At 52.9% G+C, this 22,301-nt stretch overlaps 1 protein-coding gene across 2 annotated transcripts; it reads right to left on the reverse strand.

Annotated features, from left to right (window-relative positions):
• Positions 1 to 8,258: 8,258 nt before the first annotated feature.
• On the reverse strand, positions 8,259 to 22,231 carry KLF15 (KLF transcription factor 15). Of its 2 annotated transcripts, none has more exons than XM_081096900.1 (3): positions 22,090 to 22,231; positions 16,552 to 17,652; positions 8,259 to 9,520 (listed from the first exon to the last, which is right to left on the reverse strand). In XM_081096900.1, the coding sequence occupies exons 2-3, from the start codon at positions 17,625 to 17,627 to the stop codon at positions 9,352 to 9,354; spliced, it is 1,245 nt and encodes a 414-aa protein (XP_080953026.1). In that variant the 5' UTR covers positions 17,628 to 17,652; positions 22,090 to 22,231; the 3' UTR covers positions 8,259 to 9,351. The 2 variants fall into 2 exon arrangements, with proteins under 2 accessions (XP_080953026.1, XP_080953025.1); XM_081096899.1 differs by lacking the exon at positions 22,090 to 22,231 and adding an exon at positions 19,528 to 20,443.
• Between the last annotated feature and the right edge of the window lie 70 nt (positions 22,232 to 22,301).

The following is a 22,301-nucleotide window of genomic DNA, read 5'->3' on the forward strand; positions in this document are numbered from 1 at the left end:
AAGGTAGATACAATCTATTAATTAGAGTCCTTTCCTTCACAGTAACATCGGAGTCAGACTTGAAGGAGGCGTGGAGGGAGCTATGGGAAGAGCGTTCCAGGTGGAGGGAACAGCCAGTGCAAAGCCCTGTGGTGGAGCCGCCTGGCATTTTCTCGGAACGGCAGAGTGGGCTGGAACCCATTGAACTAGAAGTGGGAAGTGGTGTATGGCATGTGCTCTCTCCCATATCCCCATTGTGCTTCTATGGGCTGCATGAGTATCAAGGCTATTAACACCTACATCCTGTCCCATCACGTTAATCAGGTCGAAAAATTAAGACCTGGTACATAACTTTTCTATAAAGTGTAAATATTCTATAATTATGACAGCCAACCAAGTAAAAGCTAGCTTCTGGGAAGCATAATTTATCTATCCAATTACCCATTAGTAAATTTTTAGGTTGTTTTCCACCGTTTGCTGTTATAAATAACTAGAAGCCCGATGCACAAAATTCGTGCAAGGGGCTCGGCTCCCCCTTCCGCCCCAGCTGCCTCTGCCTTGGCCCCCGCTGCTGTGGCTTCCTTGGGAAGGACAAGACGTCCAGTCTAATTAGCATATTATGCTTTTATTTTATAAATAATGCTAAATAGAACAAACTTGTACACATTCCTTTATACACAAATTTTTAATGGTGGGTTTGCTGGGTCAAAGAGCAGGCACATTTTAAATTTTGATAAATTCTTCCAAATTATCCTTTGAAAAACAATTGTGCTGCCATCAACAATGTTGAAGCAGCCATTTCTACGCCTTGGATGTAATCAATCTTTTACATTTTTTTCAGTCTAGCCAGCATAAATAGAATCCATTATCATTTTTATTTTCATAAATAGAATCCATACACACACACACACACACACACACAAGGTCAAACATCTTCTCAATGGACTGATTTGCTAATCACATTTCTTATTCTGTAAAGTTACTATATTCATTGTCCATTTTTCTATTGGAATTTTTATCTTTTACTCACTAATTTATAGAACAGTTCTATGCATTCCAGATATATTTGACTTGTTAGCTCATACATTTCTCTCCATGTCTAACTTTATCCATGTCTATTCTTTTTTTTTTTGTATACATGAAATAAAGTTTATTTGTTTAGAAATAAGTTATATCATTGTGGCTAATTCTATGTTGATGGGGTGCCCAGAGTATCCACTTGGCAGTTTTAGGTGAGGCTCAAATGCCCAGTGTCCAAGGGTATAATCACACACGCACACGCACACGCACACGCACACGCACACACACCAAGACAGGCCCCTGCACTCAGACCTCAGGCCCTGAAGATTGGGGCATACGTTTTGAGGTTTTTTTTTATGGGATGCAAGGCCTGTGACTCCTGTGGGGGTGTGGGAAGTGTGTCAGTGTAAGAGAATTTGGCCTCAGGTAGAATTTCCAGGTGTCTGGTATTAAGTGGGACAGTCCAGTGATTAGCTTCCTACCTAGAAAATAATGCAAATAAGAATGCAAATAAAACCTGTGAATCATGCATAGCCTTTTAAAGCCTCTATAGTTTCCAACTGGGTTTATCTTGTTTATCACCTGATACTTCATCAACAATGGCTTGAACATACAGGGCGGGGCAAAGGTAGGTTTACAGTTGTTCATATGAAAATAATACAATAATTAATAAACAGTGCAAGAATAAACTCTGTGTCTTGCCCTCCCCTGCTCTAGCTTTGAGTTCTGTCTGCTAAGTGTTTAATGGTCTCTGAATGAACGCTGAGATGCTGCAATCCTTTTGAAGAGGGAGCGGGCTCGCCTGTCTGCCGGCAAGATGTGCAGGTGCTGGAAAACGTCTGCCCTGAGAAGACGACTGTTGGAAGAGTGCTGTGTTCATTTAGAAGAAGTGTCTTATTCAGCCTCTTGGCGTGAAGAGGTGGGGATGCTGAGGGGGTGCTCAGGTAACAATGGGTAGTAATAAAAATGCCACCAATAGTAACAGCTTTTACCCCCTGCCGGACTCTGTTCTCAGTGCATCTCATGTTCACTCATTTAGTCCACACACTGACCTTATGAGGAAGGAACCATTATCATCCTGTGAAGATAAGGAAACTGAGGCAGGGAGAGGTTATATGAACCGGGAAATCTGACTCTAATTCTCCTGTGTATTTAAAGAGGCCAGGAATTTGAAGTTCCAGAAGGAAGAGGGAAACACTTAGAAGGTGACAGAAGGGATGGATGCCAAAGGTAAAGTCCCTGGGTGCCTCGCAAAGAGGGTGGCCAATAAGTATAGTTATAATCTTTACTTATAGTATATATGTATGATTATATTATGTAACTATTATAAATTATATTATTATAACTTAGTAGATATAATTATGTTATTATTTTAACTAGAGGCCTGGTGCACGAATTTGTGCACGGATGGAGTCCCTTGGCTTGGCCAGCGATCAAGGCCTACCCGGGGGCTGGCCAGCAGGGGGGAGGGACTGCGGGGGTTGGACAGCCAGTTGTGGGGCGGGGGCAGCTAGCTGGGTGGAGGGGCCGTGGGAGGTTGGCTGGCCCGCTGTGGGGAGGGGCTACAGGAGGTTGTCTGTGGGAGTGCACTGACCATCAGGGACCAGTTCCTGTGTTAAGCATCTAGCCCCTGGTGGTCAGTGCACCATAGCAACTGGTTGATTGGTCGTTCCAGTCATTCTGGTCATTCGGTCGTAATGGTTGCTTAGGCTTTTTTATATAGAGATTGAAACATCAAATATGCCACCAAGCAAAATATTGTAACCCTGCAAACTTTTAGTAAAGGTGGCACAGATGGTTCTTGCCAGAGTGGCTGGACTCTCAGGACCAGTATTGAAGGCATCAAGTGGGAGAAAGGGGTGCTATGGGAGAACACAGAGCCTGCTGAGCTGGTGAGGGGCATCTTCACTACCAGGAGAGGGCATGAATTTCCAGATGTGCACCCAGACTTTTAGCAAGGTTGAGAGTAAGGGAGAAAAGGAGCTCCCACCAATCACTGCATCACCACCTTCGAGTCCTCCCTCAAGCTGACACGTAGGGGAGGCCACAGTTTCATCTATTCAGTGAGACCCAGAACTCCTCTACATGGGTACTCATGGGTCCTGGGTGTCCTCTGGGGAGGAGGGTGCAACTGCCCACTTACTCGTCCTGCCAGCAGCTCCAAGCCAGTGGGAGCACCCACTTTTTGTCCTGGGCTTCAGTGGGAGAAGGGCACCCACTGCCACTTTTCAGTGGGACCAGACAGGTTGCCTCATTCCTCTTTCCAGCTGAGCCCTCTGGGGACAGCTGTTACCAACTTACCAGTTACCAGTTGCCAATTACCCCATAGAAATAAGACATCAAGCCTCATTTCTTCCTTTTGTGCTCAAGGCAGAGACGTCTCAGGGAAGGGGGAAATACATAAAATCAGATGTCCAAAATGCCACTAGTCTAATTTGCTCCTTTAAAGGGCAAGGACTTCTCTGGGAAAGAGGAGGGTCCTACCAGAGGCACTTCAAGCATTTCCACAACTGTTCGTACAACCTGGTGTTTGGAGCCAGACTGGTATTAATTACATTGTTACTTGGACATTGCAAACCTTTCTTCTCTTTCTGTAACAGTATTTGGTATCTGCATTTGGATGTTAAAACCCATTCGCCATTCTTTAGACTCCTGTCTAGCTAAATGTATTTTCACTCTTGTAGTCAGCTATTTCCAGCTCTGACAACCCTACTCTCATTCTACTCATCTGTCTTTCAGGTGCCTGACTTCTCTGATGTAATCTTTTAAAGGGAGCTGTGGTGATCCCACTCCTCACTAGAGCCAGCACCATTCCATCTGGAAACTGCTCTCATTCATTCAGCTCAGAGTCAAGGCCCAGTTCACAGAACCAGACGCTGGGGACAGGTGAGGACGGCGATGCCGGTGTGTCCTCACATCTCCCGGACTCCCAGAATTAGAGCAGATGGGAAAGGACCAATGGAGGTTGAAAGCTTACTTGGTCTCAGGGTCCAGACCTCACTCCATGAGGGGCTCCTTTGTGCAAGGCCCACAGGTGTCCCTTCCAGCCAAGGCCTGACCTCAGGAGGTGAGAGCTGCCTCTGAGCTTCCATGTCCTTATCTCAGGCAGTTCTCTAGTGGAAGGCCCTTCTTTGGGTGCCGCATTTCTCTTTCTGCCTCATCACTGTGGCCACTTGTCCATCATGCAATGGATTTGCTATGTAAATATGCTAACTTCCTCTTCACACATCCTGGGGAATCAATGTAGTGACACTGGTTTCACATAAGTACCCTGAGAGTCAGAGAAACCAATAGGGCTCAAGTGGGCTCAGTTCCAGTTTCTGCTTCCAAGACCCACCCACTATGCCCTCCTGCCTCCATGGGTAGGGTATTTTCCCAGCCCTCCACTTACATCAAGTGTGTATATAGTTATATATGATTTAATTACATATTGTATAATTGTATTATAATTCTATTTGTACATATTTGTTATGTTATATATTAGTACTAGAGGCCCACTGCACAGATTCATGCACCAGTGGGGTCCCTCAGCCTGGCCTGCACCCTCTCGCAATCCAAGAGCCCTCAGGCGATGTCGGAGAGCTGGTTTTGGCCTGATTCCTGCAGGCCAAGCCGAGGGACTTATGCACCAGATTTGTGCACTGGGCCTCTAGTATGCATATATCTTTGGTTCAAAATTCTTCCTGCCCGCCCCCTTCCCTCTTCCCTCTGAGATTCATCAGTCTGTTCCATGTTTCCATGCCTGTGCGTTGAGCGTCTGTCCCCTGGTAGTCAGGGTGCATCATAGCTACCGGCCAGTCAAATGGTTGCATAGGCTTTTATATATAGAGATATGTTACACACTAGTATATGTTACATATTAGCACATTTTATATGTTACATTTTAGTATGTTGTATATGCTATTTACAGTATTAATACATATGCTATTTGTTCTGGAATCTGTTCCAGAACCCCAGTATCCAGCTACTGATTTTTCTTGCCCTCCATACCTATCTATCCCACTTTCATCTTTCCTTCCCAGCTGGGTCTGGGATCCATGTGAGTTGGAACTCCATGGCAGCAGTCGGAAGCCTGCCCTACCTACTCTTCTTTGCTGTCTCCAAGGCAGATTTTAATTTTGCTGTTGCAGTTTTTGTTCTCTTGCAATATTCCCTCATCCCTTCCACCTCTCTCTGTACCTCATCTTGTTTCTGTTCTATTCCAGCCAGGGCCCCCTTTGTGGCCTCCCAGGAGCCACCAGGGATTTTTTACCTGTTGAAGATAACGGGAAATTTCCAAAGATGCCTTTCTGGGTCCTGCAGTGGATCGCTGAGGTATATATTTTCTGAGTCTTCTGAATGCTCCCTTTGCCTCCACCTGCAGTCTTTTAGCAGGCCCAGCGGCATTAGTCACCTTAGCCTAACTTCAGGTAATGCAGTTCAGACTCGGTGTCTGTCACCAAGAGAGCTGACCTTGTCCCTGTGTTTGGCCCCCTTATGTGATGTTCCAAGACCCTCACCACATTGACAGCTGTGCGAGTTAACATGCCCATTCCCAGCAGCTTCTCCCTACACCCGCTGGCTGGGTCTTTGATACTTAGAGCCAATGGAGCATAAGAAAAGTTATAATTCCCTAGAAGTCCTGACCCCAGATCTTTCTGCTTCTATCCCCTTGACCCTTGTAGAGATTCTGGATCCTACTGAAGAATAGACACTGGTGACTTTATAAGGGTTTGGTTTTGTTTACTTTTGTCCCCATGGGTGAGGATTCTGTTATTTGTAGCCTTGGCTTGTCAACCAAAGTGTCAGAGCTCCTCTATTCCCACAGGGTTTCCCCTCATGATACCCTGATGTTCCAAGCCTGACAGTTGGTTCCATACCTGCCAGTGACACCCATTCTGAAAATGCGAACAAAGCCATGGGGCGGCGGGGGGTGGGGGGGGTGGGGGAGGGGGTACCACCCACTCTACCATGACTTACATGCTGCAGGGAAGAGGCCAATTTGCAAGGTTCTGAGAGGTGAACAGAATGTGTGCATGGCACCAGGCTCAACACCAACATGGCGGGTGTGCTTGTAGTGAAAACTCAACACCTACTCTTCTTTTCTTTCTATTTTAATAGAACTTCCAAATTTTAGCTGTGTCCATAACCTCCAGATTAAGACTAAATTTTCCAGCTTTTCTTGCAGCGGATGAACCTGTGATTGTTTTGGCCAATGGGACATGGGTGGACAAATCCCAGCCCCTACCTTTCAGGGAGGGAGGGAACACATGGCCCCTTGATGGCTTTCCCTGGGCTGGCACAGTACCCTGGTGAGCCATCTTGGACCAACACCCTAGGGCATGGAGAGCAACGAGAGAGGAGCTCCCCAAAATGGAGCTGCCATATCAGCCTGGACTGCTTACTTTCAGAATATTTAAATAGAGAAAAAGAAACTACCTATGTAAGCAACAGTGTTGGGGAGTTTCTTTGTTATAGCAGTCTAACCCATACTCTGCCTGCTTCACTGCTCAATAAATGATACTTCCCCCTCTGTGTGCCTTTGGGAAGGGTATTGTGCAAGGTGGGGTACCAGGGTGTTAAAGCTCTGCAACTTTCCAGACTCCTCCCTATTACAAACAATTGTGGGCACATTGGCTCACATCTCCATCTGCTTCTTGGCTCGTAGGCTAAGACAAACACTCTTCTTCCAGTGACAAAGGTGGTGGCATGGGAGTCTCCCAGAGGTAGGAGACAAGCTAGGTGCCTCAACAGAACTCCTAATGCTTTCATGGGTCATGCTGCAATGGTGTTAGCTGCAGTAGAAGACCAGAGACCCTGACTCCCCAGGCTCTCCATCTGGCCTGAAGGCAGGCTCACAGCCTGGAAAGGGTCCTCACCACTATTCAAAGTCACACGCTCTCTCTTACCCCTCCCCACCATGTATCACCTGAGGACTTTCATCCCCATTCTGCAGGGGGAAGAAGCTCAAATCTATAGTTTAAGAAATCCAAAGTGGGGGGAGTGGGGATCAAGAGGCAGTGCCCTTCCCTCCATGCCCTGTTCACTCAGCTGTGCTGCCAAGGTGCATGACAAGGCTGCAAACATACACATCAGGTGAGGAGTCTGGAGCCAGACTGAGGGTAATGACTTAGACCACCCCACCACACACAACCATCCTGGCCTTGGCCTGGACACAGGGTCAGCTGGAGGCTGCAGGCGCAGAGTAAGCGAGCTGTGGGGACATCCACAGAGATGAGCGGAGTGGGGTTCTGGGTCAGTGCCCAGCACCATGGATACATGTGCTCACAGGCTCCTCCACAGTGACTGTCCTGACCTCTGGTGTCCTTTTATCTGGGCTATGTTGTTTGTTTATGGATGAAGAAAGGCTATGCTAATGCCTCACTTACCCAAGCATGTTTGGCCATAGAAGGTATATTTGGTCAGGGGCAAAGGACAGATATCATAGGCCAAGTCCTTTCCCCAGGACCAGGGCCAGTCTCTGAGGCTGTCACTGAGAAACACTGGCCTTACTTATATCAGGTTCCTGGGTAGACAATCACCTCTGGAAGGTCCTCACCTACTAATTCACACAATAGAACTGTGGCCACCTTCCCTGCCCACCTGGCTAGCTCATGGCTTCTCCTTCCTCTGGTCCCGCCCTGTTCCCAGCCTGCCAGGATGTGTGGATGGGTCCAAATCCCAACTGTGCAAGTGCTCAGAGAGCCTCAAGCATCTGGGGAGTTCAGGAGGCTTTGTCTCCCCAGAGTTCTGAGCAGCTGGGGAGGGTGAAGGTGGTGGCTGAAGTCCTAATCCATTTACTACCACACAAGCAGGCGGGAATATGCCGTTTCCTCCAGGAGTTCAGGAGGGGGCATGATCTGCCCCCTACATCTGCACAAAACATACAGTGGGTGCACAATAAATACCTGATGGACTGCACAGAAAGTGTCAAGTGCCGAGCAAGGACCTCCAACAGTAAATCAGAGGAGTAGTGACCCCCGTGGGCCTGGCCTGGCCTGCAGTGGCTTCCCATAAGTGATGCTGGGATAAGGGTTGGATTTGGGGTTGTGTAGAGAAGAGGAGAGAGCACACCTGGCCTTCTGGGATATTGGAATAAGCGAAACCTAACAGCCAGCCTGTAGGTGGGGCTGTGTGGGAACCCTGCATGGCTAGGCCAGGGGCTTAACCCCAAAGATGACTTTGTATCCTTCCAGGTATAAACCTCAAGGTCCCCTGAGACTCAGCCCCCAGATTACCCCATTTCCTGGCAGAGCAGAGGAAAACAGTATATTAATATCATTAAGTTATTGAGTTCTTTTTTCTTTTTATTGGCAAAGTAAATATATTTTTATGAAGGACCAAAGAAAATATACATAATTGTAACATATATACACCAGCTTTATAGATTTTTAAAATTTCAAATTTACACAAATGCTGATGTTATTAAAAGATATTTTATGTAGATGTACCTATGTACAGTTTATTTACATACATTCATAGGATGTGAAATAAACCTATCAAAACAAGCTAGTTCATTTGATATTAATTTCTAGACAAAATGAGGAATGCATTTCTAAATTGGGATTGGGGGCTTTATCTGATTCTTCTACTTGCTACACAGCCTGTTCCCCTCTCCTCCCAAAAGGTGACTCTGGAGGCTGGTGTCGGGAAACAGGACGAGGGGATGAGCCACACTGGGTACAGATGCTCCGGGGCTAGCCTGCAGCTGTCTGCCTGCCCTGCACATTTAACTGAAGCACATGCACTGTCAGCCCCCAGAGGGGGGACTTTTCACCCCAATCCTGCAGCCACCAGGAGGCCAGGTCCTGCACTCCTAACAGCCTTGCCCATACCTTCTGGTATTCAGGCTGAGCAAAGCATTTGGACAAAACCACCTGCACACCACAGTGCAGCCCAGGACTTTTGGCCTACTTCCTTTTCCCCAGTGAGGCTCCCTGTGGGAACTGACATTTCAAAACTGCACATTTCATCTTCCCGGGCAATAAAGTGCTGGCCCTGGCCCAAGCAGGGAGCCCAGTGGGAGAAGGGCCAGGCCCCCAGACACTGCAGCAGAGGCCTGTGTCAGCGGCGCAGGAAGGCACGAAGGTGCAAAGGCACAAAGGCCGGCCTCCTGGGTCAGGGGTTGGGTCTTCCCAGGAAAGGCAGCAGGTGGGGGGGGGGGCTCTGGGTTCCTGCCTCCCAGGCCAGCCCCCCTCTTCCCATATCAACCCAGGCTGATGGGTTGGCAACATTGTCACATCTCTCTGAAGGAGGCAAATAAATTATTGCTACAAAATATATGGGTGATCTGGACCATCTGATGGGGCTGGTGGGATGGGGTGAACAGGTGGTAGCGGTAATGGTTGTGTGGGTGGGTGGAGGTGGGGGGGGTCAGTTGGCAGCACGAACGGAGCGACTGCTCCGGGGGAAGCGATGCACCTTGATGTGCTTGGACAGGTGGTCACTCCGCGCGAACTTCTTCTCACACACAGGGCACTGGTAGGGCTTCACGCCTGAGTGCGAACGCCGGTGCCTTGACAGTTCATCCGAACGGGAGAACCTACAGGGACACAGCAATCAGCGAGGCCAGGCTGGCCCCCCCTGCCCCTACCCCCCCCTCATCCCCCCAAACACATACACCCAGGCCAGCAGTGGATCCCCAGGACTCCACCAGCTGGGCAGCTCAGGATACTTCAGCTACCCAAGTGCTTCTAAATTGATGGTGAAAATACCGGCTCGTAATTTTCACCAAAATACCGGCTCTTTCACAAAATACCGACTTCTGCGCATGGGCTACTAAGTTTCAATCGCACTGTACGTGCGCACCCGCACGTGGTATTTTGTGGAAGAGCCACACTCAAGGGGCCAAAGAGCCACATGTGGCTCGCGAGCCGCGGTTTGCCGACCACAGCACTAGACCATCAGCTCCATGAGGAAAGACACATCTACCTGGTGCATGGTAGGTGCCCAGTCAGTACATTTACATGAAAGTGTGGACACAGCAGGCACCCAGAGCAGGCATCCACAGGAGGATGGGGCTGTCATAGGAACAGTCCTCTCAAGTCCTAGTGCATCCATGCACCCACATGCATGCACGAATCCACATACTCATACACATACACATGTGCACGCATGCACACCCATGTCTATACACACATGCCACACATATGTGCATGTTGTGGGCATGGGTACACTGCACACATGTGAGCACACTCATACATATATACATGCCACCCACTCCACACCTGTGCACACATGTATGCACATGCGCACACACAATGCAATGTCTACCTATGTGAACACATATATGCACACACTCAGGAGCCCCGTTCCTGGACGTGGGGCCACACAGCAAGAGGCAGATTAGGTGGTGCCCCTGGAAAGCTGTCCCCAACCCAGCCAATGGGTAGGGGGTGATGGCCCACTCTGGTGTGACCTGTGGGTAGAGGCCTTGATCCTACAGCCTGCCAAGGAGCAGGAGGACCCAGCAGGACAAGTCTTGGGGAATGCTCAGGTGGGCAACAGGAGGGCCTGAGCACAGATGGGAAGCTGGGCCCAGAGGCAGGGAAGATAAGCACCTCAGCTTGGCTTGGCTGTCCCTGGTGCCCTGCCCCTAGAGCACAACCAGGTTTCTTCCACCCCCATCCCAGAGCACCAATTGTGGTGAATACAGAGAAATACTCTCAGCATGTTTTCAGAATTAAGGAAGATCAACTGGCCCATTTTTCAGATGAGGAAACTGAGGCTCAGAGTGATGAGGGCCTGATCCAGGGTCACAGGTAAGACAGAGCAGCCGAGGCCCAAGCAAAGGTCTTGAAACAGCTCCCTGCTATATCCTGCCACCCTGGTGGCCACAGAGGACCTGGCTACACCCACAGAGCCTGGCTAGAAGGTATGTGCCACTGGAGCCCTGTGCCAGGGAGGAAGCAGCATCAATGGGCTCTGGCAGTCAGAGCCTGGACCTGAGCTCCTGGACCAGGGCCATGTGCCCCCAGCTGGAGTTGGACATACAGCTTCTGAGCAGGCGGGCATGCCCAAGGCAGGGGGCAGCAGAAAGCTATAGAAAATGCCATCGACAGTGCTAGAGCCTTCCCAGACACCAGGCACTGGGAGTGCCTGCACCTTCCAGGGAGCCAGGATCAGCCCCATGGGATTGACAATGTCACACTGTAAGAGCTCAAAGAGAACAAGAGGCTTGCAGGGGGGTTCCTACAGCAGTGGAACAGCAGGATCTGCTCAGGTTCCCACCCGACTAGGAGCCCTATGTGGTCCTGAGCAAACTTAAGAACCATCCTGGGCCTGTTTTTTCATTTATCTAATGAAAATCTTGGGATACTTGTCCACCTTCCAGAACTTTTCTCAGAGGCCAAAGGCAGTGACACAAGGCCACAGGGTCCCTACCATCATAGGGGCACCAAGGGAAAGCCAGGTCTGAGAAGAAGCTGTTCTCATCTGCAAGCCCCCTCCCTACTGCCATAGGGTCCTGCGATTTGAGAGGTACTGTCCCTGGGAACTGAACCCTCAGAAGATCCCTGCCTCACACCCTACTCACATTGTCCCAAAGAGCAGCACTGGAGAGACCTGGGGGCCACACAGAGGGAGAGGCAGCCTTTGTAGGCACATACTGACCAACAACCTGGGCAAGTTGGCAAGCTCTCTGAGGCTGTTTCCCCACCTGAAGCCAGGTATGTGATAGATCTGCTTCAGAGGACTATAAAAGGCGACAAGTGTTTACAGCAGTGCTTGACAGCAGTGCAATCACCCAACAATTGTGAACTCTTATCAGCAAGGAGCTTAGCACAGGGCCTGGCCTCTGGTACGGTCCTTGAGTGTGTAGGTGGTTACTGTGAATTGTGTTACCCGGGTGCAGGACAGGGAAGCACAGAGGTCCAGGTGACTTTCCTGAGCAGCTTATAATGTCAGCACCACCACTGGCACACACAACACCTTGTGCAAAGGCACCCCTTCCATCAGCCAGAAAGCCATGATTATAGTCAAGTCTCAAAGATCCCAATGGGAATGGCACCCCCCAGAGTTGTGCAGTGCACAACCTGCCCAGCCACACTTGGAGGCCGAGCTGACTGCAGGGATGGGGTTGGAGTGACACAGGCCAAAAGAGCCAGACCACTGGGCTTGAATCCTGTCCCTGCCACCTCTTGGCTCTGTGGCCTCAGGCCTGCAAATCCCCTTCTCTGGGCCTCTGTGTCTTCTGGGGATGACAACAGTACCTGCCACACAGGGATGGTGAAAGTTATTAATATTCATATTAGCTGCAGCAGGAAGGGATTCTTTCTGGACAGAACTGCTTGGCCATTCTGGAACAGGACGTTCCACTGCAGGGAACAAAGAAGGCCTGTGTCTGAGAGTGAAGCAAGGAAACTTCTAGGAAGGCAGGCAAGCAGCCACTTCCCAGATGGTTAGCTTGGAATAGGGAAAGTCTGATTTTAACCCTGTCAAGGGTGCCAGAACCATGTCACAAGAGGGGAAGGGACAGGGAACACTGGGTTCAAGACCAAAAGCAGAAGGAAGCGGGGGTTGGTAACCTGGGCACGTGACAATGGGGGAGAGGAGTGCAGGGAGGGATACTGTTCATCACACAAAGGTGCACAGGGTGGGGCACAGGACACAGTGCCAGGGCCAGAACGGGCCTGGTAGGAGGAAGAGGAATCTGCTCACCAGGCCCAGCAAGAAGAAGAGAGGCAGCCTTGGGAGTGGGGAGCTCCCCATGTGGAGAGGCAAGCAAGAGTGTAGGGGTGCCACTCCAAAGACCAGCTGCAGGTGAAAGTCCTCTCAACACTCTAGCAGGCCACACCGGACTAGAGGCTTGCAGAGGGGGCTGGAGAGAGGTCCTCAGTCTGGGGGTAAGGGGTTGAGGGCAGCAGCCCAGGGTGAACTCCTGGCTCTGCCACTTACCAGTTGTGGGACCATGGAGAACTTACTAACATGCTCTGTGCCTCATTTCCTTCTCTATAAAATGGGACAACATACTGAGGCATACCTCACAGACTTGTTGGAACATTACATGAGTTACTGCGTTTGGTGCATTCAGAGCAGTGCTGAATGCAATGTTATCATTGCTGCTGTTGCTACCTCCTTTCCCTCACCCATGGTGTACCACCTGAAAAAGCTGATGGCCTTGTGGGGGAGAGAGGACACCCAACCATTATAATCCCAGGTGCAGAGAAAGATGAGGGGAAAGCCAGCCCATGACTGCAGGTGTCTCCAGGTGGGAGTGGCATGCCTGCCATACTGCTTGCAGGTCAGGGTGGGGCTGAGGCACTGCCTGGGGGTGCACCCAGACCTATACTCACTAGCTCTGTCCCTGCAGGCTTTCTGGGCCTCCATTTCCCCCTCTGTAAAATGCATATTGATGTCTAAATGTTCCAAGGCTATTGTAAGGACTCAGTGAGTTACTGCCTGTGACCTGTGCAAAACAAAGCGGAGACCATTATAAGACCATCTACAGTTGCCACAGGGGAAGAAGCGTTGGAAACAGAGGGCACAGAGAGGGCTGAGGTCCAAGTGGCAGCGTGGCCTACAAAGGTGAGGTCGGCAAACAGATTATGTGGGCCTGTGGGCCAGAACGAGAAGTTTGGATGGTGCATAAGTGAATCAAAGTACACATAAAGGCCAGAATAGCCTCATGAGGTAATGAGTCCCCCACGGCAGGAGGGATGCAAGCAAGTATAACTCATGGAGGGGATTCCAGCTCTGAGAACCTTAGAATAGTACCTAGCAGAGTGTAACTGCTCAATAAACATGATACCTTATCATCATCATCATTACTTCTCCTGCCCTGTCCAGACCAAGCTGCCACAAAGCTGGGTCTGTCCTCCTGTCCAACTGCTACAAGGGCTCTCTTCACCTCTGACACTCAGATGAAGGCTATGGCCACATTTAAGGGACATGCATGTCTTGTACACATCCCCAGGGTGTCAGGATCCCTGAAGGCCAACTCGACTCTCAAATTCTCAGAGAAACAGCCCTCCTGAGAGGCAGCGTGCCAGGCTCCCAGGGCCTCTGCCATGTGTGACCCCCACCAAGACCCTACTCTAGAAGAGCTTGGGAGAAGCTAGGGATGCCCTTTGAAGCCCTAGGAGTGGCTGGAGGCAGGGATGGCTCCAGGATCGACTCCACGTACCCACGTACCCATCCATACCCTCATCATGCCACATACCCACTATGCCTTTCCCTGTCGAGTGAATCCTAAGCAAGAGGAACAATGCCAAGGCTTAAACAGTGGCAGAGTTGAATTCCCTCCATAAATCCCACTCTTGTTTGTATACCTCCTGCCATAGGGAACTCACTACCTCATAATGCCACTGTGTCAGGGGTGAGATCTGCCTCCCTAAGATGCACTTTTGGCTGCAGTTCCTGTCTGCTTTCTGAGACAGCCTAGAAGACAGGTCCTCTCCTCCTGTGGGAGTGGACCAATTGGGCAGCCTTGACCAAGGACCATACCTTTCCTCTCTATGGTCCCACCCAGTCCTATCCCAAATGGAAGGGCCACTTGCCAGCATTCAACAGAGGACAGCGCCCAGAAAGATGAGCCCCTCATAAAAGTCAGACTGGTGCTCTGCCAAGCCAAATGCCCAACCTCTCTCCAGCCCTGCACCCCACCAAGAAGAGAATGCATCCAAGAGGAGTCTCTATAAGTCCACATGAAGGTCAAGCAGAGAACCTTCTCTTCTCAGACTCTGATCTTGGATTAAGAGTGACAATACCTCCGATGAGAAAGGGGTGCTGCTGAGCACCCCTGGCCCTGGTAAGGAGAGGCAGTAAGCAGGCTTGGGAAGGGGGACCACTGTGAGGGCACACAGCGAGTTGGAGGCTTTAAACCAGGCCACCAGGCATCTCAATACCTTTCCCTCTGCAGTGGAATACCTGCCTCTAAAGCCCTATGTCTATGGTCTCCTCCCTGACCCAAGCTCTAACCACCCAACATTACACACATGCCACCACATCAGGCCTCACCAGCTGCTCTGCAAGCGCGCCTGTTACCCCAGGGCCTACCTGGCAGAGTGCGGCACGAGGCTCAAAGGCATGCAGCACCAGCACTGACACCCAGCACGTGGGGCTGGAGCACAGGCTCTTACAGAAAGAAGCCCTGCGGGTCTGCTGATTGGCACCTTCGGGCCTTGGGGTGGAGGGAGCCTGCACTCAGGAAGGGCCTCCATAACCCAAGGTGCTTTTTGGGACAAGTCCCCTCCTTGGTCACCTCTGCACTCCCATGGCAAGGGGCTGCCAGCATCACATCAACCATTCCAGTCACAGCTCCTGTCCTGGGCCAGCCAGGACCCCAGGAGTGGCATCTCCCACCCTGAGACCAACTCTCAGGAGTTCTCAGACAAAAGTCTGGTCAAAAAACAAAAGCTGCAAACTGCTCCCTGTGAGCCATACCAACATGGATGCACACTCATAGACTAGGTACACGCATGGTCATGCAGCAGAGGCACACATGAAAAAAGCAAGATGCATACACACATGCACACAGTTACACAGCCACTTGCAAGATCCAGTTCTGCACGCAGATGGGACATGCCACATCGCTCTCGCACACACTCACACATGTAGCAACAGCCACATCAGAAAAGCCCAGGAATGTGCCAATAGAACAAGCCACCCTCCCAGGCAGGCCAGAGATTCCAGCAGCGTGGGCATCCTAAACTGAGGGAAGCCCAGCTGTGGCACCCCTAAGCATCTGAGCTCCTGGCTGAGCTCCTGGCTGGCTGCCTGCTTTTCAGGAAAAGGTGGACATGCTCTCCCAAAGAAGGTGGGCCCAGCACCTGGGGCCCAGGGAAGGGAGATCCACTGGGGTCCCATCGAGCTATGCTGCCTGAGGGCTGGGTAACCCTGAAAAGAGCCCTGTCCTTTGAGAATTGGTTTCCCCGCCATGCTACACAAAAGTAGAGGCTTCCACCTTTCGGTCAGCATACCCAGCTAGGTCCTACCTTGTGGTTGGCTTTTGTAGCTTCTCTACCACCTCTAGGTCTCCCATGGGAGCAAGGGCCTGGCCCAACCCATGTGCCCAGGGACTTTTGTAAGGGAAACTGGTCCCTTTGGTTGGGAAACAGCATTTTCAGGATGTGACTGCTCTGATATGACCACTTGGGTTCAAATCCCATTTACAAAGCTGTGTGACCTTGGGCAAGTTACTTAGCCAGTCTGAGCCTCAGTTTGCAGTAAGCAGTAAGATGGGAGTAAGGGTACTTACCCTTTGGGGTGCTGCAAGGCAGAGGGAACAGTGCACACCTGGTCAAAGCCCCATCTGGCACACAGCCCAGGCCCCATCATTCTCAACCGTCCCTGTTATGCTATGAGAGCCCTTCTGCCCTGGCTCAGCCCCCTCACTCTCAGCACAAGCCCCAGCAAGCCTTACCAGGAGACCAATTTTTTTCTGGTTTTAGTGATTAGGAGGGACAAGCAAACCTCTGAGCAGCTGTTGCTAGCTCTGGCACTGCCCCCTGTCCACCCCTCTCCCCTTCCTAATCAGTCTTAACTAATGTAGAAGAATTCAGCCTTGGCGGCACACCCAAAAGAACAGAGAAGGGGGCAGCACTCACCACCCAGCCTGTCACCCCTCATACTGACCTCCAGCCACAGCCCGGCCAGGTGCAGGCAAAGGGCTTCTCGCCTGTGTGCCGTCGTAGGTGGGCTTTGAGGTGGCTGCTTTTGGTGTACATCTTGCTGCATCCGGGGAAAGTACATTTGTGCATTTTGATGAGTTCTGCCGCCGGGTTCTTGGGGAACTTCTGGCCCATGAGGAGGCCGGTGGGGCCAGGCCCCAGGGGTCCTGACCCAATAGGCTTGGCAGCAATGGGCACAGGGGCAATGCGCACGAACTTGGAGGGCACGTTCAAGTTCGAGGAGGGCACCACCTGGGGCAGGAGTGCAAAGGTCTGCCCCTGGATGTTGACCAGGAGCTGGGCTACCTTGACACTCTCTGGGGCCTGCCCAGGGGAGGAGGGCTCTGTGCCTGATTCCTGCTTCACCTGCACAGGTTGAATCTGCAGCAGCAAGGGGATGGGGCCATCGGGTGCAGACCCCCCACCTGGGCCCTGAGTGTCACCCGCATTGGCACCACCTGGCTGGGGAGCACAGCGCTCTCTCCCACCAGACCCAGGATGGAGGTGGCTCCTGTGTGGCCCAGCTGAGAGCTGACTACAGGCCTCCACGTCCTTGTTGTTGCTCTCTGGGGCCTCCTTGAGCCCCAGCTCCATGTTCTCCTCCAGAAACTCTTCAATCTCCTCCAGAGTGGGCTGGAAGGGCCTTGGAACATCATCGGGGTCACCAACAGGAAACTCCGGGAAGCAGAAATGCTCCCCCTTCACAGGTGCCGGTGCCCTCCGCCAGGCCTCCCAGGTCACAGGACCACTGCTGGCCCCGATGCTGCCGCTGCCACCACTGCCCAGCGTGGCCTGGGAGAGCAGGAAGTCCAAGATGTTGTCCTGGCCCTCAGCGCCCGGGCCACTGGTGTAGCAGGAGCAGAGGGCTTGCGAGTCGGGGCTGGCGCAGGAGCAGAGGCTGGAGGCGTCACTGTCGTCTTCGGAGAGGGGCGAGGGCAGCATGTGGTATGCCTGCCCACTTACCAGCCTGTCTCCCAGATAACCAACCCGGCACTTCGGTGACGAGAAATTCTCGTCCACTGGAAGCAAGTGGTCCACCATGCTGGCCTGGCCGTGCCACTGCTGGCTGTGGAGAGGAACAACAGAGGGCCGATCAGGACAGCACACTTACCTGCCATCTCGTGTGCCTGTGCCCCCCCTACACTCCCCCCCCCGCCCCTGCTCCCCCCACCTGCCCACAGTGTCCCATTGCCAAATGCCTGGATCCTGCCTCCATCCATACACCAGGATAACTCTCTGCAAGATGTTTTCTGAAATTGCACCACCTGTTTGCAAGAGTGCTCTCCCAAACCCATTGCACAACCTGGGGCACTTTTGCTTTCAAACAGATTTTCAAAAATAATTCTGGAAAGGGACACACCTATGTCTGTGAATGATTGTGACTGTGTGTGAGCAAGAAAGGTATGTGAGGAGGCTCTCTGCACCTTGGAACAGCCAACCAAGGTCAGGAACCTTGTCCAGTTATTCAGAGTTGCTGCATTTCTGAGGACATCTGACCTCAGCTTCATTCCTGTTGACTCACTAGAGTGGGGAAGAAGAATGGCCATTTGCCCTTTGACCCTTGTGTTGTTGGGGCTTGGGTAGGGTTGCCAGATTGAGCAAATAAAAATACAGGCTACCCAGTTAAATTTGAATTTCAAAGTTTAAAAAATGAACAACTTTTAATTTGTAATGTAAGTATGTCCCAAATATTAGATGGGACTTGCTTATATTAAAAAATTACTATATCTGAAATTAAAATTTAACTGGACAGTCTATATTTTAATTAGGCAAGTCTGGTTTGTGGCAAAAAATTAAAGACCCATTCATTGTGCCTGCCCTCACAGGCCGTTTCCCCATCTGAAGCGGGCAGCTCACCACCCTCCAGAGCTCTCAAACCCCTCTGAGCTTGGCTGCCTCCTCTGTGAAAGGAGAGAGGAGGCACAGGCCTGAAAAAAAACCAGACATTTTACTGAGGTTCTGTCCCTGGGAGGACAAGGCCCTGCCCACTGGGAGAACTCACAGGAGCAGAGGTGGACCCAGATCTTACCTCATGTGACTTCACAACCACCTAGTAGGCCTGTAGAGAAGACCCCCTTGGCCTGCACCCATGGAGCACTCACAACCTCGGAAGACCCAGCCAAATCCTGTCTCCCAACTAGACCATGCTCTCCATGACAGCAGGCTGGGCTGTAGGGTGTCCGCTGTGTCCCCAGTTCCCAGTGTGGCAGCTGGTGCCCAGGAGGAGCTCAGAGAGTGTCAACAGAGAGGAGAGGGGAAAGCTGTGTCCTCTAAAGGCCTTGCTAGGTCTGGTGTCCAAGGAGAGTCAACAGTGTCAGGCTGTGATGGGGCCACCTCTGTGGACCTTTGTCCCCACAGTGATCATGAGTGGATGTTTATTGAGGTTGGGGATATTCTGCACCTAAAGCCAGAGATTCTCTGCTGCCTGACATCACCTCTGCAGCCACCCCCATGCTCTGTCTCCAGGACCACAACTGGCCTGTCACCCAGCACTGCCCAACAGTCAAAAGGCCCAGCCCTGGGCAGAGAGCTCCCAAGGCTGGTCATCACCAACTGTGACCTTGGGCAAGTCCTGGCTCTCCCCAGATCTCAGTTTCCCCATGTTTCATAACCTCCCAATAACCTCAGGACCTTTGACCTCGGTTCCAAACTGATCTGGGAAGCTTCAGAGCTCCAGGAAACAAGGCAAGGTGGAGGCCCTTGGCAAGTCTGTACTTCTGGGAAGTTTCACCAGGACATTTGGTTTTTGGTCAAAATACTCAGCTAAGGACTTAAAATTGGGTATTTTAAAATACACACTCTTCACCAAATCAGGTGCCTTAAGGAATAGAAATGCCAGATAATATAAAGGGCAACAAGGCTGGGCAGAACTCACACTTGGCCCTATACCTCCCTAACCCCTGTCACCCCCCACCCTCTGAACAGGGGGCTATGATCCTACCTGTGCAATATGTCAGCTGAGCGGATGATCTTGGGCAGGTGGCACAACGTCTCTGTGCCTGTCTTGGTCTACTGGATGGGGATGCTGCCAACAGTGCCTAGTTCTCTTGCTTTAAGAGTCCAATGAGCTATCTACCATATGCTGAGCACTTACTATAGGGCTGGCATCACCACAGGGGATGGTCAGTACCAGCCATTAAGATTAGCCTCCAAATGGGGGAACGTATGGTCTTTCTGTCCCTCTGCTGTGATGTTAAGGAATACGGGGGACTCCAGCCTTCCTGGAACCCGGGAAGAGGCCACGACTGGTGGGAAGCAGATCAGACCATGTTCCTGCCCACTTAAGCTCTCCTCTAAATTGTAACCACCAACTGAACATTCCATAATATCAAGGAATTACTCTTGATATTTTTAAGTGTGATGATGGTACTGTGATTCTTATTCAAGGAGGCCTTCCTTTTCTAGATATAAACTGAGATAGTCACAGATAAAATTATATAAAAAGAGAGAAATAAGTAAGTACAGTAGGATAGGGTGGGAGGAAACCTCCAATAGTTTCCCAAGGAAACGCGACCCAGCCTCTCCCAGCACTCGCCCATCTCTCACCTCCACCTGCTCCACTCTAGCTGTGCACCAAGCCCACCAACTTCATGGCCCTCGGGCCACTATTCTGGCTGCCCCCTCTCTGAGAACCCCTCTTTCCCCAGTACCCCAAATAGGAGTAACTTATTTCAATCTCAGCTAAGAAGCCACTCGGGTAGGGGCCTCCCCTAACCATTTTCTAGTATATCATCCCACGTTATAGTCTTCCTAGCAGTTGCCAAGGCCAGAAACGATCTTAGTTATGTGTCTGTGTCCTTTATTTTCTGTCCACCTCCCCACCAGAATAGAAGCTGTTCTGCCTGTTCATTCAGTCCACCTCTGTATTCCAGTGTAAAACAGGGCCTGGCAAGCTTTGCTGACTGAGTACCTGAAAGGCTGCTGCTGACAGGGAGCCGGGAAGGAAGGGGGCGGGCCAGGAGGGTAGAAGGAGACCGGTGGTAGAATCCCAGGGTCAAGCAGCCGTGCAGCAATGCAGGGCCGAGCGGCCTGGGCTGGCCGCCGAGGCACTTGGAGCCTTGAAGGGGCTCTGGAACTGCCGAGGAGAGGGCATCTGAAAAAGGGCACGCCAGGCTGCGCCGGCTCAGGCCCCTAAAACACAGCAGCACGTGGCACGGCCAGGGGCACAGGCTTCACGCGGGGAGGGGACGCACTGTTCCGGGCACCGGCCCCAGCAGTCCACCGGACTCCGCCCCTCACCCCCTGCCCCCCCTACCCCCTTCGGCGCGCCAGGCCTGCTGTTTATCCTCCCGGGGACACAGCGGCAGCAGGAACAACATGTAATTGATAACAAGCCCAGCGCCGGCCAAGGGCTTGCCATTGGGTCAGCGTGCAAATCAAGGGGGTGGCGGACGAGGCCGCCCTTCAAAATAAGAGTCTGGGCTACCCGCTCCGCCCGCAGGCCCACAAGTCCCCGAGCCCGCCCGGGCGTCCTCGCACCTGTAGGGGGACCGGAGAGCCCCACAAGCCACCCGTCCTTAGAGGGGGGTCATGGGCTGAGGGGTTCAGACAGTCGGTCATGTTGTCATCCCCCCATTGCTGGGATTGGGCGAGAAAGCCCCTCTTTGCCCGGGAGTGGGGCGTGGGGCGGGGGGCGGAGGGGGGGGGGAGAAGGGGTAGCGGCACGGGTCAGGAGGGGTTCCATAGGGAACCACGGTGGGGAGCAAAGAGGGAACCGGACGGCCAGGGAGGGCGGGGAGGGCCTCCTCTCCGCCCCCGCCCCCGCAGGTCCGCGGCCACCATCGCCGGCTAACGTTCAGTCCCACAGCCAGGAGGCTGGGGGAGTGGGAGTGAGCGCCGTGCGAGCGGTGCGTGTCGTGTGACCGTGCGTGTGCGGGCGCGGAGCGGCGGCCGGTGTGGCATGCGGGAGTGTGTCCGCGACGTGCCCGCGCGCGCGTGTGTGTGTGTGTGAACGTGCGTGGGAAAGGAAGGGCTGGGAGCCCGCCGGCCCCTCGGCGGAGGTCCGGAGTGCGGCCCGCCGAGCGCCTCCCCGCGGCCCGCGCACCCTCCCGAGCAGGCCGCGGCCGCTGACCGGCAGTAACCCCTCCAGCCAGGCCCTCCGTCCCCCGCCTCCCGGCCGGGCGGGCCGGTACGTCCGCCTCCCGGGTCCGCTCGCCAGGCCCCGCCGGGTGCCCGCCATATGGAAGGGCAGGCCGGCCTGGCGCGAGCAGAGGCGAGCGGCCCGGGGCCGAGGCGGCGGTGCGGACCGGGGCCGGGAAAGTGCCCGCGGCAACAGGGTTCCCTCTCCCACCGGCTGGTCCGACCCGCACGGCCCGCGCGGAGGAGCTGCCGCTCCCCGGACATTTCCTCGGACGCTCTCGCGGAGCCTGGGACAAAGGCGCGGGCGCCGGGCCACTCGCTCCGAAGGGGTCCAGGACCACCCCAGCCCCCGCGTCCCCGCCAGCCCCCGGAGCGCCCCGGGCCGCGTTCCCGCGGCCGTCCGGCCTCGCCGCGCCTCTCCCACCTGAATTTGGTTCGCGCCCGGCCGGCGGCCAGGCCCCGGCGGTCCTGAGGCCCAGCGGGCTGGGCTGAGGGCAGCGGGCTGCCTCCTGGTCCCACGGCGGCCGCGGGCCGAGCCGCTCTCGCTCACTCGCCCGCCGGCCCGCGAGTCGCTGCGGCCGCCGGGGCTCGCTGGGCGCTCACTCCCCGCGGCTCACGTGACGCCGCGGGCGCAGC

This window comes from Myotis nattereri, assembly GCF_964212035.1.
Source record: "Myotis nattereri genome assembly, chromosome: 8".
NCBI classification, from domain to species: Eukaryota; Metazoa; Chordata; class Mammalia; order Chiroptera; family Vespertilionidae; genus Myotis; species Myotis nattereri.

Coding starts and splice junctions, on each gene's coding strand:
- KLF15 (XM_081096900.1), bottom strand. CDS start 17,627: ATGGTGGACCACTTGCTTCCAGTGGACGAGAATTTCTCGTCACCGAAG. Junction 9,521..16,551: donor TGGCCGGGCTGTGGCTGGAG/GTCAGTATGAGG, acceptor GTGTCCCTGTAG/GTTCTCCCGTTCGGATGAAC.